General features: G+C 34.7%; 3 protein-coding genes across 4 annotated transcripts; 2 read left to right on the top strand and 1 right to left on the bottom strand.

Annotated features, from left to right (window-relative positions):
- The first annotated feature begins 2,598 nt into the window (after window positions 1-2,598).
- Window positions 2,599-15,861, top strand: LOC104901731 (serine/threonine-protein kinase RUNKEL). 2 transcript variants are annotated; one of them, XM_057391123.1, is made up of 8 exons: window positions 2,599-2,819; window positions 3,007-3,094; window positions 3,671-3,726; window positions 3,881-3,953; window positions 5,531-5,592; window positions 5,861-5,920; window positions 6,019-6,220; window positions 15,729-15,861. In XM_057391123.1, exons 1-7 carry the CDS (start codon window positions 2,791-2,793, stop codon window positions 6,170-6,172), a joined length of 522 nt encoding a protein of 173 aa, XP_057247106.1. In that variant the 5' UTR covers window positions 2,599-2,790; the 3' UTR covers window positions 6,173-6,220; window positions 15,729-15,861. The 2 variants fall into 2 exon arrangements, with proteins under 2 accessions (XP_057247106.1, XP_057247105.1); XM_057391122.1 differs by lacking the exon at window positions 15,729-15,861 and having other exon boundaries at window positions 2,600-2,819; window positions 6,019-12,516.
- Window positions 8,273-9,004, bottom strand: LOC104901874 (protein PELPK1). Its single transcript, XM_057391592.1, has one exon. It carries the CDS (start codon window positions 9,002-9,004, stop codon window positions 8,273-8,275), a length of 732 nt encoding a protein of 243 aa, XP_057247575.1.
- On the top strand, window positions 12,652-17,100 carry LOC104901734 (putative leucine-rich repeat receptor-like serine/threonine-protein kinase At2g24130). The gene is made up of 2 exons (XM_010689334.4): window positions 12,652-16,344; window positions 16,519-17,100. Exons 1-2 carry the CDS (start codon window positions 13,788-13,790, stop codon window positions 16,905-16,907), a joined length of 2,946 nt encoding a protein of 981 aa, XP_010687636.3. The 5' UTR covers window positions 12,652-13,787; the 3' UTR covers window positions 16,908-17,100.
- Window positions 17,101-18,099: the final 999 nt, after the last annotated feature.

Below are 18,099 nucleotides of genomic sequence, written 5' to 3'. Positions count from 1 at the left end.
TGATGAGTTTATTCTTTAGTTTATTATCCTAACATCTCCAATTTAATTGTTCCCTCTTATTGATCGTCATTACTTCTAGTTGTTAGTTGCTACTTTTACAATCCGATCTACATATCATCATTTATACTTGAATAAGATTTAAATTAAAGGAAAAATGAGATAATGTTTTTATACTTGGTGTACTAGCACTAACTTGAATACTTGATCACTTATTTAAAACTAGATCCAAATACTATACAATTAATCAACTTAATTAATGATCCTTGTTTAAATGTGCATCATACTTGGCGATTGGCATATACATCTATTATCTTAACTAGTGCCACCGTTTATTTTTCAAAACTTTTTGCATGCCTTCTCCAATATACTCCCTAAGTGAGATTGAAGCATGTCAAGGTCATACATACTAACGGTGCATAAAATTATTGGCCACTTGGTTAGCCCACTAAGGCCACAACCTTCACCCTAACAATAAGATAATTGAACTTGGATCTAGATGCTCAATTTTTTCCCAAAACATAATAATTTTACCTAGCAAAACCGTCATAACACTCTGACTATTTAAGTACTTATAACTCTCTTCGAAAAAATTTTAAAAAAAATGGACATAATCAACCTTTGTACTTTTTGCCAACTCCAATGATAGATTCAGATCAATTATACCTTTATTATTCTATAACTCGTTTGATATGGAATCACTAGTATTTTTTACACGCGATGCGTGCTTGAATATTTTTTAAGATAGAATCTCGATTTTTTTCGACGTATGTAAAAGTCAGAATTTGAACATTAGACATACAGAGTATAATTGTTTTTAGTTACAAAATTTATTGGTTTAGTCTCTGTCACTTAAGTCTCTCACCAGTCATTTTTTTTTACTTTTCAAAGTTAAATTTTATGAACAAAATAGAAATTTTATTGAATTTATTTATGATTTCTAATATTATAATTTTTTAGTTGGTTTTTGAATTAAGTATACTACTTCATATATTGTGAAGAAAGTTGACACTTGGATTTCAAATCAAGTTTTTGTGAATATGTATTGATGTTGTAGTGCATTTGTTGTAATTTTTGTTTTTTTGTAAAGTTTACTCATTTGAATGATTTATATAATGTAAATTATGCAATTCTATGATATTAATTGACTTGTGAGTGATTGAAATAATTTTATTTTTAGTATTTTTATTTGAATCTCCCTTTGATTTGTAAGTGAATTTGTAATTTAGAAAGGAAAAGGGGTAAAATAGTCTCTTCATTCGGGGACACCATAGTTCCCCTTCCCTTATATAATAGAGATGATGATTTTTGAGAACAATGATTTGTAAGTGAATTTTGTGAATGTTTGTGTATGTATTAACGTCCGAGTATATTAGTTTTAGTTTATAAGTTATTTGTTTTTGTAAAGTTTATGATCATTTGAGTGATTTTCGTGATTTTTTGTGATTTTCTCAATTCTATGAGTGATTTGTAAAGTTTCATAATATAAGTGATTTTTGAGTGATGTTGAAATCTAATTTTCGGTGGCGTTGTTAGAACCCCCATTTTGGTATTGACAATCCTTTTGTAATTTAGAAAGGGAAGGGGAGGGGGGGTGAAATAGGCATTTCAAAAGAGGACACCATTGCTCCCCCCTTCCCTTATGTAATAGAGATGAAGAAACTTTGCTAGTGGCGATGAAAGATTCCTAAGTTTAAACACTAAATCATTTATTAAAATGATCTTATATGTATGATAACGCCAGCTTAGTAAAATCGTTAATCTCCTTTTGATTATTTGGAAACCTACAAATTTTCATACAAAAAACTCCATTTTCTCCAATTGTTGTTTTCATCAACGCCTATAAAATCTACAATGAATTATTTTATAAACAAGACCCAGACTCCTACAAAAGTAAAAAAAAATCCTCGCAGCATAATTGATGCTTCGACAAAAGTCTTAAATGTCCCATGAATCAACTCTTATCCACCCAAAAACTATCAAACAAATTCTCACCAGTTCTCATATAGATAGATTTGGCTCGACAGGAGTTGTCATTAGATATTGAAGTTACATAGTTCTCTAAAGATAGCTTTACTTCGGGAGAAGCTTTTGTGTTAAAAGTTTATGGGTGGGGGTTGGGGAGATTTAGAAGTCACGTGACTTCAATAGCATATTGAGTCACTTGATAGACCCACATGGCAAGCGCTTTTCTTTATGTGGATCCTATTTCAATGGGAACTTGATAAGTCGATCCGCCTACACGTCTTGCTTTTACTGCGATACACAAAAATAGGTTATGCAATAGTAGAGACGGCTAGTGGAATACTAATCTCTATTATATAAGGCAACATATGGGGGACACCAAAAAATAGAAAAAGGAATAAAAGAAAAAAAAAATAGGGAGATAACTAACTGTTTTATTTTGAATGAAAAAAGGGGGAAAAATAGGACATTTAAACTAACCATCCGTTTTTTTCTAAAAAAAATGTAAAGACAGTTTTTCTACCCAATTAATTTCATTTTTTACTTCATATGCTATCACACGCTATCGCACGCATTGCGTGCATGTAAGGCTAGTGTCTGATAGTTAGAACCAATTAAAGACAAGTCAGCCATGCATAATTGAGCATTTGAGCTCCATGGTGAGAGTTTTTTGGAAAAGAAACAAAGGTTCTCATTTCCTATTCAGCTATTCAAAATAACAATATAAAATTTGTTCCCGCCAACAGCATTACATATCTCTTTCTCAAATCTTCGATCAAATGAAGAGAGCTCTCGAAACCCTAGACACCATGAATAATTACCACGTTCATGAAGCTATCGGCCATGGAAATTACTCGGTACAATCTATTTTAAATTTTTCCCCCAATTCAATTTCATTTCGTTTTTAGTGTAAATTTCTATTAAAATTGACAAGCAGAAAGTAGAAATGTTAACTCTATCTCTTGTGTAAATTCAATCGCGGAATTTATACTGCTTTAAATTTCCGATAATTTTGATTCGATTATTGAATTTGAATTTGTGCAGACCGTTTATAAAGGAAGAGAAGAAGACAATTGAGTATTTTGCTATTAAGAGTGTTGATAAATCCCAAAAGAGCAAGGTTCTTCAACAAGTAAGTTTGCGCTGTTGATCTTTAGGTTTTTGCATGTAAATTGTGTATGAATTATTGCTGTTATTTTTATTTATTTTCTTAAGTATAAAAGTTCAGTGTCAAAGTAGTGTGTAATTTTTAGGTTTTTACTTTCTTTTATACACTGATCTGCCGAAACAAAGAACACCTGATATCATTGTAGCCAGACGGGAGACGAATAACAATCGAAATTGGTATGAATTACTGATCATATAAGGGCGAGTAACATGACAATTTGTAGACGGAAAACAAATTTTGTGGATTTGGTGTGACATTGCTACTCACTCTATTTTAACGTCATCATGGTCATTCAGAGTGCCATTATGTCATTGTAAAAACGATAGAATGATAAGTTTTATGAAAATATTTCTTCGAACGAATCCAGGATAGTAATCAGTAGAATTTTTGGTGATGAATATGTTGCTAAATATGAGTTTTGACACCAAGTCAAATGTTGCATATTTGCATGTAATTTTTATCATCCATCATTCGTGTTAATATTTCTTTTAACAACAATTATTTGTGCTATGTGAATATACTTTTTCATGGCTATTGCAGGTCAGGATCCTTCATTCTCTAGATCACCCAAATGTGCCAAAATTTTATTCATGGTAATTGCTATACAACCCTACAATTTTTTTACTGTATAGTGTATAAATTATGACCAATTTGAGTACATCTCTTATGTGCTTCACTTGCCCTAACAAATTAAGAAATCAAAAAGCGTGATCTCTGTAACTAATTACTTTTGCATACTGTAAACATGTATGAAACTTCTGCTCACTTATGGTTGGTATTGGAATATTGTGTTGGAGGAGACCTTAGAAGCTTACTGAAACAGGTTCGTTTTACTTACATATTTAAACTATCAGACCTTGATAAATTTATAAATCTCTAAGAAGTTGACGCTGCTTAGTTTACAAATAGGTTAAATAATTGCGAAGCCATGCATAAAACTTACAGAAACATATGTAATCTTGGTAAATTTGATAATAGTCAATTTTGCATTATTGGATTTGCAATGTGTAACAAGGATGATTGTGAAGCAGCAGTAAAGTTTGTGTATTGTGATAAATCTTTTGATTGTTGAAGCTGTGGTGAAGTTAGTTTACCCCTGAAGCTTGATATGTTATATTCACCATCTCAAAATGTCTAGTTACTCAAGTATTGCATATAGGTTTGTAGGACCTTGGTATTCCAATCTGCTTTCTTTGTCAAGTTGCTCAAAAGGGGTCCTCTAGTATATATCCAAGATGTGAATCTGTGATGATCTTCTAGGTGGCTTTAGTTATTCAGTGTGAAGTTTTGGCTTTGAGTTCAGATAATTTTGAGACATTTGAAAATAAAATCCATTAGGAAGGCCTATTTTATTATCATCTGTTCTGGTTAATATTCATTGTCTTGCTACTGCTAAGAATGAAACCAGCCCTCCTGTTCTGCTCATGTATACAAAGAAGGAAGGGCACAAGTGTCATTGCATATGAAGTTACTTAGCGAGAGTGATAGGCAAGGGTAATTTAATTGGGGATCAAGCAATTGAGTGAGAACGTAATGAATAGAGCAATAAGAGGAGGGGAATTATATCCAGAAAATTGTAAAAAGTATGTTACCTTGGAAAGAACGCACCTCACGAAAGTGGGTAAATTGTATTGTCCTCTTTGTTACCCTGATGAAAGGAATAACATCATATCCCTCCATATTTCCTCTGCTGCTTTTTTTTTCTCTTCTCCCTTGCTATTTCTGCTATCTACTTGCTTACTTGTGGCTGAGCAGTGGACTCAACTAGGTTCATGCCACCTGCTGAGGGGGTTTTTGAGGCCCCTAAATTAGGAGCAATTTAGTCCAAGCAAGTGTGTCCCCTTTCTCCATGCTTAGGCTCAAATGTAATAACTTTTCATTGAAAACAAAAGATATAGCTTACACTGTTACATATGGTTACAATATGATGATAGTACTCAGACATCTGCTGCGGACAGATGGGTGGTGTGATAATGCTATTCTGAGAGAGTGTGAAGAATTTATCTTATTTCTTTGACATCGTTTCCCTTATTGTATGAAAATGTTGTGGTAGAAGACAAATTCTGGTTTCAGGGCTGTTGGAACATTGAGAGACTGAGAATGGTAGTGTAATCTATAGTCTATACTGTTTGACTCCACAAGAAGATTTTGCTAATATATGTCACTTGGCAAAGGTTTTAGGGAAATAAGTTTTTAACTGCAACTTCAATGAAACGTAATGTTCAATGCATTTTTCCTTATCACAAAAAAAAAAGTTCAATTCCTTTTAACCGAAATACTCTATCTAAGAAATGTGCTTGATGTTTCTTTTACACATGCATCAATTTGAGGAATTATATGCTATTCAATTCGTTTTGATACATCCCGGTTGATCTGATGTCAAGAGTTTCACCGTTTCAGGATGAGTATCTTCCAGAAGACTCCATACACTATCTAGCCTGTGACCTCATCAAAGCTTTGCTGTAAGAGACGCTGTATACTTATATATTTGCTCTGGTACTTCCTATTTTCTCTTCTAAGGAGAAGTAGTTATTTGGATTGACTTTTCAATATGGTTGCTACATGTTCTTACATTCCCAAGGAATTATTTACTGCGACTTAAATCCATCCAACATTCTTTTGGATGAGAACGGACATGCTAAGGCACCCGCAGATTCTGGAATACAAACCATTTTAGTGTGGTTATTGGTATGATACTAATCTCCTGTTCCATTTCTGTGTGTCATATAGCTCTGTGATTTTGGATTGGCTAGAACGTCGGCTGATGTATCAAAAACTCCTTTATCCATTGTGCGTTTTCTGCTTTTGCTTGAAGGGTTGGCATGTGTGATAGTGCACTTCATATATTAATTTGTTACGTTTTGTTTACTTATCATGCTTTTGTTTAGCTTCCACAAGAGCAGCTTGGAACACCTTGTTACATGGCCCCAGAGCTTTTCCAAGATGGGGGCGTGCACTCTTATGCATCGGACCTTTGGGCACTTGGCTGTGTCTTATATGAATGCTATACAGGGAGGCCTCCTTTTGCAGGAAGAGAATTGAGTCAGCTAGCAGAATCTGTACTCGCAGATCCAACTCCACCTCTTCCAGGTAACCCCAGTGACCCTTTTGTCAAGCTGCTGAATTCTCTGTTGCTGAAAGACCCAGCCGAAAGAATACAGTGGACAGAGCTTTGTGAAAATGTATTCTGGAGAACTAAAATTAACCCAGTTACTTTGCCTCCTCAGCCTGCTTTCCATGATATGATTAAAATGTTTACTAAGAACATATCTAGATGAGTGCAATGGCAAGGTGCGTAGTGAAAAAACCAGTGATGGTGAGGAAAACTATGGTTGATCAAGGAGTAAGGAAAATGTCTGGATGTAGTTAAATTGAACTGATGAGAAATAAATCAACAAGTTTTGTGAAGTAAATTTGAACTTAGATTGAGATATTCAGGCTTTTTAGGTCATGTATATGACTTGGTCATATCTGACATGGGTTTCTGGCCATTGTTCCTACTGCATACTTGCCTGCTATTACATTTTGCATATGGACCCTCCAAATGGCCATTGACATTTTTTGCACCAATGAGTAAATTAATACTTTCTTGTATATACAAGTAAAATGAAGGAAAGTGTCCTTGGCCATGTGTCCCAATCACACGTCTCCCTCCAAAAGACTGGGTAATCTCTTTATGAAAATCAGTAATACAGTCGAAAGATGACTTTCTTGATGCAAAAAGGATTCTCGTCATGTTATGTGTATAGACTATAGTGTCTCTTTTACTGCCTCATGGCGTTGTTGTGGCAAGATCACAAGGTTAAAGATGAATGCTAGGCTTGTTGCTCCTTGAAGGCTTGGTTTGACAGAGCTTAAAGATGAATGCTTGGCTTACTACCTCATGTTATAGATGATAGTAGAATACATATATATTTGGATGATGAACTTAGCTCTTATTGCCAAGCCATTATTAGGAGAGAACACACTATATAATCTAAATAAATCAACTTAGTGCCTAGAGGCTAGATACTACACTCAAAAGCAGCATGCTCCAGGTTAATATTATTCTTACACCTGCTTGTTCTTTTTATCATACTGCTATCTTCTTTAAATTGATTATAATTTTTTTTTTATATTTATCATGAATTGCGTGTTCTTTTACGAATGAAGATGAAATATACTTTCTATTTAGAACTATGTTTTCTTACTTTGAATTGTTTTATCTCTTGAAGCAGGATATACATATGGGTATAAGATCTAACTTATAGTAATAGTAATAGTAATAGTGTAGGTATATATGCTATTCTCGAATGAGGTTAAAGTGTTTGATTTGTAAGGATGTGTATAGAATATGAGAGAATTTTGGGAACAAAATTGTTGCCTTAGAGAGTTTTTAGAGAGGTGTTTGTAAGTTAGTTTCATAATTAAGAAAAATGGAGTATTTATAGACAAAAAACTAGAATTAGGGCAAGAGACGGGATCACGCATATCTACCAAACTTATGCATGGATCGTATAGTAACTCATAGGTGGCACACGCTACACATTGGTGCTAGGCCCAACTTGTGACATGTCAGCAAAAGCAACCAATCTCTTGGCCATGTGGACCGACCTCTTTGTTGTTGAGCTAATCGCAACAAATCTATGGGAGGCAACATTTTCTGGCTAGGATGTCTATTTGCTAAATTGCTATTTATGTGATCTTTAATCATAATTTTTTTCGATTTCCTAGCTTGGACACGGGAGGTATTTTGAAATACTTTCAGATGATTGATTAAAGACAATTTAGAAAGAAAAAACGATTCTACAAAATGTGTTTAACAGAATCAGCTTAGAAAAAGGGTTTAGATATGCTTGTAAAGGTTCATCTTCTTTATTCTTTGTAGACAAGTGAAGTAGATGGAGATGTGGAATATATTTTATCATGGAGTGCTAAAATATGGAGACATCATGTGTTACAAATAATAATAGCAATAGTAATACTAAAGGATTAAATATTAGACACAAGATTTTAAAGAAATACATACACAATACAATTTTTTAAAGTTTTAAACCTTCCCCTAGTAAAGAAAAAAAACAATAGAGATAAAATTATAAATCATGTATACATCATTATTCAGTACATTCATGTAGTCTCAAGAAATACAAAATATTGTATCCTTCAAGGTTTGCCTGGGATGTCAAACTTAGGGAGTTCAGGCATTGTGGGTTTCGGCAACTCAGGCATAGTAAGTTTGGGTATTTCAGGCATTGTGGGTTTTGGCATCTCAGGCATTGTGAGCTTAGGTAGCTCAGGCATAGTCAGCTTGGGAAACTCGGGCATTGTGGGCTTTGGCAGCTCAGGTATTATGGCCTTTGGCAGCTCGGGCGTAGTGAGCTTGGGCAACTCAGGCATTGTGGGCTTTGGCAACTCGGGCAATGTAGCCTTGGGCAACTCAGGCATAGTAAGTTTAGGCAACTCTGGCAATGTAGGCTTGGGCGATTCATGCTCGGTTGGCTTGGGCTCCTTTGGTAATTTCGGCTCTGATATGTCTGGCAGTGTTGGCTTAGGTACTTCGTGCACTGTGGGTTTTGGAAGTTCAGGCAAGGTGGGCTTAGGCAACTCTGGCAGGACAGGTTTTGGGAGTTCGGGCATTGTAGGTTTAGGAAGTTCAGGAAAGGTGGGCTTAGGCAACTCTGGCAGGACAGGTTTTGGGAGTTCGGGCATTGTAGGTTTAGGAAGTTCAGGAAAGGTAGGCTTTGGAAGTTCAGGCACTTCTGGTTTAGGCACCTCTAGCTTTGGATGTTCTGGCAAGGAAGCTTCTAAAAGGCGGCGAGCTGCGACTGGCATTGGCATGGTACTCATTGCACAAGCAACGAGCATAAGACCACAAAGAAACAAGCGAGATCCCATGGTTGAGAGCAAACGAGAATAGAATGAGGAGTGCAACTTGGTGTTGAAGAGGTACTTTTGTGTTAGCTTAGGATATGATGTACTTTGTGCATTTATGGGTATTTATAGGTAAGATGATGATTATAATTTATAAGAATAGATAAGTTAGATGAATTTAGGTGGGAAAGATGATACATAGCTCAACTCCTGAGGGCTGAGCTATATTATCACCAGCTATTAGATGAAAAGATGAGTATATGACATGCATGAGCTTTTCTTCTGATGTAATGCAGTTGAAATATGATGTAAATCCTGAAAACTGGCAGTATGAGATAGAAGTATAGCTATCTCCTGGTCCACACAAAAGGAAAATTTAGGTAACCTAAGAAAACGAATAAAGGGATATCAAGTTCAAGTCCAGGGCCCACAAGGCCAAAACTGTAGAAGGCCTGTTCATCAGGCCAGGTCAATGTTAAACGTGTCAGGTCAGGCTGAGAACAACTCAACTGGGCCGGCTCAAGGCCCATTTGGTCTGGCCCAACTACTAAAGAAACAGAAAATATTGTTAGAAGCTAGAATTTCAGGCCCAACTACCTAAGAAACAGAAAATATTATCTATTTTTGATTAGTTAATTTCTTCTTCTTCCCTCTATTTTCTGTCATTTTGCTCCTGCTTTGAAGTTTGAGCATGATATTCTTGTATTTGCTAAGCTTGGACTTAAAATTGTCAGTACTAACGAGTAACAGTATGCAAAATTCACAACCAATAATTTTATGATTCCTTAGTGTTCCTACCCTCAGGAATTTTATTCTAGTGGTCGTCATTGTATATTACCACTCACGGCAAGTTTGGTAGTCGTTAATAAATTGCGATAATGGAAATGAATTTTAAGTGTAATTTTATTAGCAAAACACCCTTAAAATCTCCATGGGGAGGCTTTTTTTCTCCATGGGAAAACAATCTCACCCATAAACTTGTGTTTCTGTCTCCAAGGGAAGTAATTTTCATTACCACTCATTACCACCTACAAGGTGGTATTGGATGGGAATGAAAATTCAAGAAGGAAAGTGGACACTTTAGAATAAATTAGCATTACCATGGAAATGAACAATGATATTTTTCACAAATTTACACACAAATTCATTCCCATTACCACCATTTATGACCAACTACCAAACGGGCCGTTAAAGTATGTGGGAACTTGCAATTCATCATTTATTTCAAAGATTTTGAAGATACCTTGTTAGATTTGCAAATGGAAGTACTATGATCATATGGTAACTTGCTTGAATCGAACAAGAAAGGTTTTCAAGTCTTTGTGTTGTGCATTGTACTCAAGCGAGCCACTTTTCGCTTGATCAACTACTGAGTTGTGCAGCTTATGCTGATATGACATAATGACAGTCATATATAATAAGGCTTTGTACGAAAATTCTTGTATCAGATGATCTACCTTGAATGGAACACGATCGGTTATACAAAAAATACTTGAAACTTTTGTACGACACATCAAAAGTTAGTAGTCTAACTGGGTCAGGCGACTATCTGAAGCCTAAACATGCTATCTTTTCTTGTACCGTATGACAAAATTTGAGGACTGAGGAGTTTATCTTTTCTGAAGTGCTGAAAAGTTCTCTGTTCTATTGCTGGTTTAGCTTCCATGGTAGGAAGCAAACTCTTTTATAGCAACACTAGTATTTTTTACACGTTATGCGTGCATGTCATATTAACGTTTTTCTTAATTAGTTATTCGTCAGTGTTACAAAAAAATTGATTTGAACAAACATTTATAATAATTTTAAATATATTTTCTTAAATTAATGTTTTGTTGGTTTTTTTCGATTATTTGTTTACCCTTATTCAAATATAGTATTGAGATAAGGACATACATAAAGCAGAAGAAAACTTGTGCTCAAATAAGGTGGAAGAATTTGTGTATCAGGTTTAATCGTTGAATATTAATATAATAAAGTGGAAGAATCTTATTTATATAATAAAGATTACCAAAAAATAATCAACATTTAGGTTTTAAAATATTATTAGTATAATTACTAATATAAAATTCAAGTTTTTAATTTTTATTCTTATTGTGTCAATCAAGTTATATGAAATTCAAGTTTTTAATTTTTATTCTTATTGTGTCAATCATTTTAAATTTAATTTTTAATCAAATGCTTTCACACATATGTAAGAAGAGAATATCATTGTTTTTAATTAAATATTTAATTGAAATTTCAAATTCAATTCTATTGTTAACTTGTTTAATATATATGGCAAGTAGGATGAAGAAAATATTATTTAATATATATAGCAATATAAATTCATTAAGGGTATATAAGACTTTTTGCAAGGAGTTACTATCTTTCTCCTTCCTTCACTTATACTAGTACTAGCCTTCATATGCACGTGATGCGTGCGTTAATTTCAAAATTTGTTATTCTATTAGATACTCCATTCGTACTTTATTTATGATTAAACTTAAATGTGAAAAATTCAACAGTTAAGTGAATTTAGATATATTAATTCGCTAATGTAAAAAAAATAAAAAGGGTTGTGAGTGATTGTTAATATTAATTTTTTGTGAATGAATATTGAACAGAAAGAACAAAAATAATGAGTTGGTTTAACTGAATTAAAGAGTATCAAAGGTAGTGAATGTTCAGACTTTTCATGTGCACGTTATGTATGCCATCTTTTTTAATAAGGTATATATATTTTGTCCATTTAATTTTTGATTAAAGTATTTGATGCATATACTATTTTAAACTTGTTTTAAATGGCAAGTTGGAATGAGAATTTTTAAATGATTTGCTTTTGTAATTTTTTTCATTCCATTAATTAGATCATTAAGGGTATTTTAGTCACTTCAAAAGAGGATACCACACTTCCTCCCTTGACTTATATAATAGAGATTACATGCACGCAATGCGTGCGATAAGCCGATAACGTCTGATAACAAATGAAGTAGAAAAATAAAATTAATTGGGTAAAAAAACTGTTTTTATATTATGTTTTCTCAAAAAACTGATGTTCAGTTTAAATGTCTTACTTTCCCCCCCTTTTTTCATTCAAATGAAAGAGTTAGTTATTCTCTATTTTTTTTTTCTTTTATTTCATTTTCTATTTTTTGATGTCCTCCATGTGTTGCCTTATATAATCGAGATAATAGAGATAATAAGCAGTTTTACACATTTGTTAATCAGTGAGCATCAAAAAGGTAAATGCCAATTCATGTATTTTCTTTTTCCTTTCCTTTTGTATGGGAAAATTGATTTCATACAACTGCGTCACATATATTTCGGGGAAGCCAATCGAGTAGCAGATCTCCTATCAAAAAAAAGGTATACCAGTTCTGCTGCTACAGTTGACTTCGACCCTTCCACTAAACCCCATCTTCAAAAAATTGTTCTGCTTGATTCGTTAGGGTTCTCCCTTGAAAGAAGGGTGTCCTAACTTCATTCATGTACCAAAAAAAAAAAAAAAATACAACTGCTTTACATACCAATTGAGAGTTTGACAATCTATCACCCTTCAGTGACTATGACCATTAATATTATACATTTATACTCCAGCAAGTAAGCTTAAGTGTAGCAAAATTAAGGCGATGTCCTTTTTAGCTCCTTAAAATAAGTTTAAGCCAAAATAACTTAAATCATGCAAAAATAAATTAATTTTAAAAAAATGTCTAAACAATAAGTTAAGTTCATAAAAAATAAGTTTAGTGAAGCAAAAACAAGTACGCTTCAGCAAAATAAAAGTTGATGAGAACAAAGCGTTAATCAAACTAAAGAGGCTCTATCCAATAGTCAGTTTCTGCTAATGACTTGATATAACTATATCCATCAAATATAAATTGTACTACTTAAACTAAGTAAACATTCTAGCTATAATTTGAAAAAATTTCCATACTCCTTTATGTTTTTGCTTGATGTTGAATTCAAGAGTTTGTTTTGAACAAAAACTTGAAGGAACTTTGGTGAAATAATATAATTTGTCTATGAATTCAAAGGAACTTTGGTGAAGTTTGATGTTGTTTTTGTTGCTGATCATGATGTTAATTTAAATGGAAATTAGGGATTTTGGTATTGCAATATTTGATAAAGAACTCAAAAAGATGCTTAAGTGCATAAAACTCTTGAAGGCTATACTCAATCTACAACACAGTATTCTACTCCCTTCGTTTCTTTTTAATCTACACACTTTCCTTTTTAATCCATTTCTTTTTAATTTACACACTGTTGCTTTTTTTAATTTTTGGTAACACATTACATCTACTTTATATTCTTTTTCCACCCATGTCATTTACTTTTTAATATTTTAACTCATTCTCTTGTTTCCCTCTCACTTTTCAGTTTCTCTCTCCATCTTTTCAGTTTCTCTCTCATACTTTTGTATTTCCTCCTTGGTTCTCCTCCAAAGTGAAGTGAGTAAATTAAAAAGAAACGAAGGGAGTATTCGGCAATCCCACAAGTAAAACAATATTATTAGCAGTTAAGCCTCAGGTGACATGTACACCACTAACTACATTCCTATTCACATTTCACTGTTAAACTTTTCTCAGCTATATAGCCTAGCTATCACCTTTTTCCTATGTGGCTTGATCGAGTATCTCAGGCGCCAAATCAGTGTTCCCTCCATAATTCAACGGTAGTTAGGTACAAATTTCTATATTGTTTTAAAAAAAGGAAAACAAGTTTCCTATATATTACCTCCTTGTTTCAAACAGTAATGCCAACTTCTGAATACTTTCTTTCCCTCTTCTTGTTCTTTTTTCAAACATAACATTTGTTGTGATAAAATTTGATGCTTTATAATAAAAACCCAATTTTGTTCATCATGAAATTCTGCAAGTTTGTCAAATACTATCTCATGCTTTGCTTATCTACTCTTCTGTTCTGTTTCCCTCTTAAATCCAATGCTGCTGCATTGTCGAGTGATCGAGCAGCGCTTCTTTCTTTTATGTCGAGTATTGTGTTAGACCCGCAAGGAGCTCTAAACACTTGGAATTCTTCAAATATCCATGTCTGTAATTGGACTGGAGTAACCTGCAACCATAACAAAAACCGCGTTGTAAAGCTTGATCTTAGAGGTAGATTGTTAAGAGGAACCATTTCTGCTTCTTTAGGAGATCTTAAGTCCTTAAGTATCTTAGACTTATCTGATAATTTTTTCCAAGGCCAAATTCCAGCTGAATTAGGCTCTATTTCGGGGCTTTCACAGATTAGCCTAGCATCGAATCTTCTTCAAGGAGAGATTCCTCCTGAATTAGGGAGACTTAGTCAGTTGAATTACCTTCATTTAGGGAGTAATAATTTACATGGTCGAATTCCTGAGTCACTTTTCTGTAATGGGTCATCTTTGGCTTATTTAGACCTTTCAAACAACTCTTTTAGTGGGGAAATACCTATAAAAGAGGGGTGTGAGTTAAGGGAGTTAACTTATCTCTTGCTTTGGTCTAACAATTTCACAGGTCATATCCCTATATCTCTCTCAAAATCTACAAAACTCAAGTGGGTTGATCTAGAATCAAATGATCTAACAGGGGAATTGCCCTCCAAAGTCATAAGCCAAATGCCCATGTTGCAATTTGTTTACTTGTCTTACAATGACTTTGTTGGGCATGATAGGAACACAAACCTCGAACCCTTCTTTGCTTCTTTGGCCAACGCGTCTAATTTGCAAGAACTTGAACTAGCAGGAAACAACCTAGGTGGAAATATACCCTCCAATATTGGAAATCTTACAAATCTTGTACAGCTACATCTTGATGATAACCTCATATATGGTTCAATTCCTCCTGAAATGTCGAACCTAGTTAATCTTACGCTCCTTAACTTGTCGAATAACCTCTTAAATGGGTCAATCCCGCAAGAGTTATGTATGATGAAGAAGCTAGAGAGAGTATATTTAAGTAGCAATTCTATCTCTGGTGAAATCCCATCGGCTTTTGGTGACATACCTCATTTGGGTCTTCTAGACTTGTCTAGAAACCAGCTCTTGGGTTCAATACCCGATAGTTTTACCAATCTATCCCAGTTAAGATGGCTTTTACTCTATGAAAATCAACTCTCCGGAACCATACCCCCAGGTCTTGGGGAATGCATCAACTTGGAGATTCTAGACTTCTCACACAACCAAATTTTAGGAAGTATTCCTGATGAAGTTGCAGGATTAAGTAGCTTGAAGTTGTACTTGAATCTTTCGAGTAACCTCTTAACAGGTCCTGTACCACTCGAGCTTAGCAAAATGGATATGGTTATGGCAATAGATTTATCCATGAACAATCTCTCTGGTACTATACCATCACAACTTGGGAGTTGCATCGCTTTGGAAAGTCTTAATCTATCAAATAACCACTTAGAAGGGCATCTTCCGATTACTATAGGTCAATTGCCTTATCTGAGATCATTTGATGTGTCAGTAAATGAGTTGGTTGGTAAGATTCCTGCCTCATTTGAAGCATCTTCTACTTTGAACAACCTTAACTTCTCCTTCAATAACTTTTATGGTTATGTGCCAAAAAAAGGGGTGTTTTCTTCGTTGGATATACGTTCTTTCATGGGAAATTATGGCCTTTGTGGTACAATCAAAGGCATGCCAAATTGTCATCAACATGATAATTCTCGGCACTTTATGTTTCTGCCAATCTTAGTATCAGCAATTGCTATTATAGTTTTGTGCATATGCGGTCAGCAAAGAATAAGAGGAATATACAATGGGAAGAATTCTGTCTCTCTTAAACAGGTTTATGAAGAGCCAAAGTACCCAAGAATCTCCCACCAACAGCTTGTGGAGGCAACCAATGGTTTCAACTCCTTAAGCTTGATTGGTTCAGGGCGATTTGGGTGTGTTTACCAAGGGGCTCTTGGAGACAACACCAAAATCGCAGTAAAAGTTCTGGACTGTGGAGATGACAAACAAGTTTGTGGAAGTTTCAAGAGGGAATGCGAAGTTTTGAAGAATATTCGGCACAGGAATCTGATCAAGATCATAACTATATGCAGTAAGCCAGATTTTAAGGCAATTGTTTTCCCTCTAATGTCAAATGGGAGCCTTGAAAGGCATTTGTACCCAAGTCATGGACTAAGCCGGGGGTTGGATTTGGCGGAACTTGTTTGCATCTGTTCTGATGTTGCGGAAGGATTGGCTTATCTTCATCATCATTCGCCGGTAAAAGTTGTTCATTGTGATCTAAAGCCGAGCAATATTCTTCTGGATGATGACATGAATGCTTTGGTGACTGATTTTGGCATTTCAAAGCTTGTAAAAGGTGGTGATGAGAGTCTCTCTGTTTATGATTCTGCTTCATCTAGCTCTACTGATGGCTTGTTATGTGGCTCCGTTGGCTACATTGCTCCAGGTATGTAACTTATTCACCTTCCACAACGAATATAAGAAGATTCTACGTGATACCACATTATTATATATAAAACATATGGACAAACTTTACGAAGTTTGACATTGAAACTCCTTTTGCAAAATTATAAGATAAGCGCACATTTGTAGTGTAATATTATTCTGTACTATAATGCAGAATACGGGCTAGGAAGAAGGGCTTCAACACAAGGAGATGTGTACAGTTTCGGTGTTCTTTTACTAGAGACTGTTACAGGAAAGCGTCCTACAGATGTTCTCTTTGATAAAGCTTCAAGCCTACAAGAATGGGTTAAGACTCATTATCCACACAATCTTGAGCCAATATTTGAACTGGCCCTAGTCAGATTCGCGACACTCCCCCCTTATGGCATTGCATCACAATCACACAAAAACAAGAGTTTGTTCCACGAAATCATCTTGGAGCTAATAGAACTCGGTTTAATGTGCACGCAGTACTCAGCTTCAACGCGACCAACAATGTTAGACGTAGCCCAAGATATGGAAAGGCTCAAGCAGTATATCTCAAGCCCTTCCTCTGCTCATTGATGAAGGACCTTCCAATTGTTGAATACATTATATTAAGTCCTCCTTTATGAAGAAATTTTGTCTCTTTCTTATCATGATTTACTGTATTTAAATTCTTTGTAAAAAAGTTGTTCAAGGAAAAGTAATCAGAAGAAATTAATGGTGTGTTCTTTGATTGTAGCATCATCATGTATGAAACAGAAAGTTACTACTATTCTTTTGTCCATCTTTTGCTTGAAGAAAAGTAATCAGAAGAAATTAATGGAATCGTGGTCCATTCCATTGTTAGGAAATGTTCTGTCTTTGTTTATCAGAAAACAGAAAGATATGTTCTGTCTTTTATTTTCCAATTAGTTAAAAGGCGGCTAAAACAAACCAACCAAAGGTCAGGAAATGATATAGAAGCTTAAAACTATCATTACATCAGTTCCATCATTTTCCATTTCAATATTCTCAAGTTGGTCAGGTAATTTATTGCCTAACTGCTTTACAATTTATGCAGGAAAGTGTGAAGTTCTATATAGAACTGTGCTATCATATTTCATAACTACCTAACATCAATTCTTCCTGCCTGACAATAGGGCCCTCCTTGTCTTCGTGCCGGCAGGCTGGCCACACACCCACTGGACGGTACGTTGGCCTTGTGACACGCCGTCAGGCGTCAAGTCCAAACGGTCAGCTTATGACATGATACGGCTCATGAGGTCTTGCAAGGTCTAGTCATACAAGATAGATACATTTTATGCTTTACTATTTCGACGTTTGTTTGTACCGTGTGTGCTGTGCTTCCTCGACCAAAATTATGGCTCAGGCATGGCTCATAGCTAAAGCATGCACAGTGATACCCTGGTAGGCCAGCTTAATGCCAACTCTACTTCTATGATTTTATCTAAGGCTCCTCTAAGTTCTAATTTATGTTTCACAGAAGTTGTTAAAAAATGCAAGCAAAGGGTTATTTGAGAAAACTTTCATTTTTAGAAAATCTAGCCATCAATTAAATGTTGGACACGTCACTTACTAGTTACTAGAAGAATGTTTTTTGTTACCCGGACACTTAAAAGAGTATTTAAATAATAAAACTTCTTAAGTGGTCATAGTAACTATGATCGACAAAAAAGATGAGTTCATAGTGAGATCACCAATGAATATCAACCACAAATTTAAATGAAGACCCTTTTTTTATTTCTTCTACCAAGCAATGTGAATCACTCTA

The sequence above is a fragment of the Beta vulgaris genome, chromosome 8, assembly GCF_026745355.1.
Source record: "Beta vulgaris subsp. vulgaris cultivar EL10 chromosome 8, EL10.2, whole genome shotgun sequence".
Taxonomy (NCBI): domain Eukaryota; kingdom Viridiplantae; phylum Streptophyta; class Magnoliopsida; order Caryophyllales; family Amaranthaceae; genus Beta; species Beta vulgaris.
This window is presented reverse-complemented; position numbering and strand designations above follow the sequence as displayed.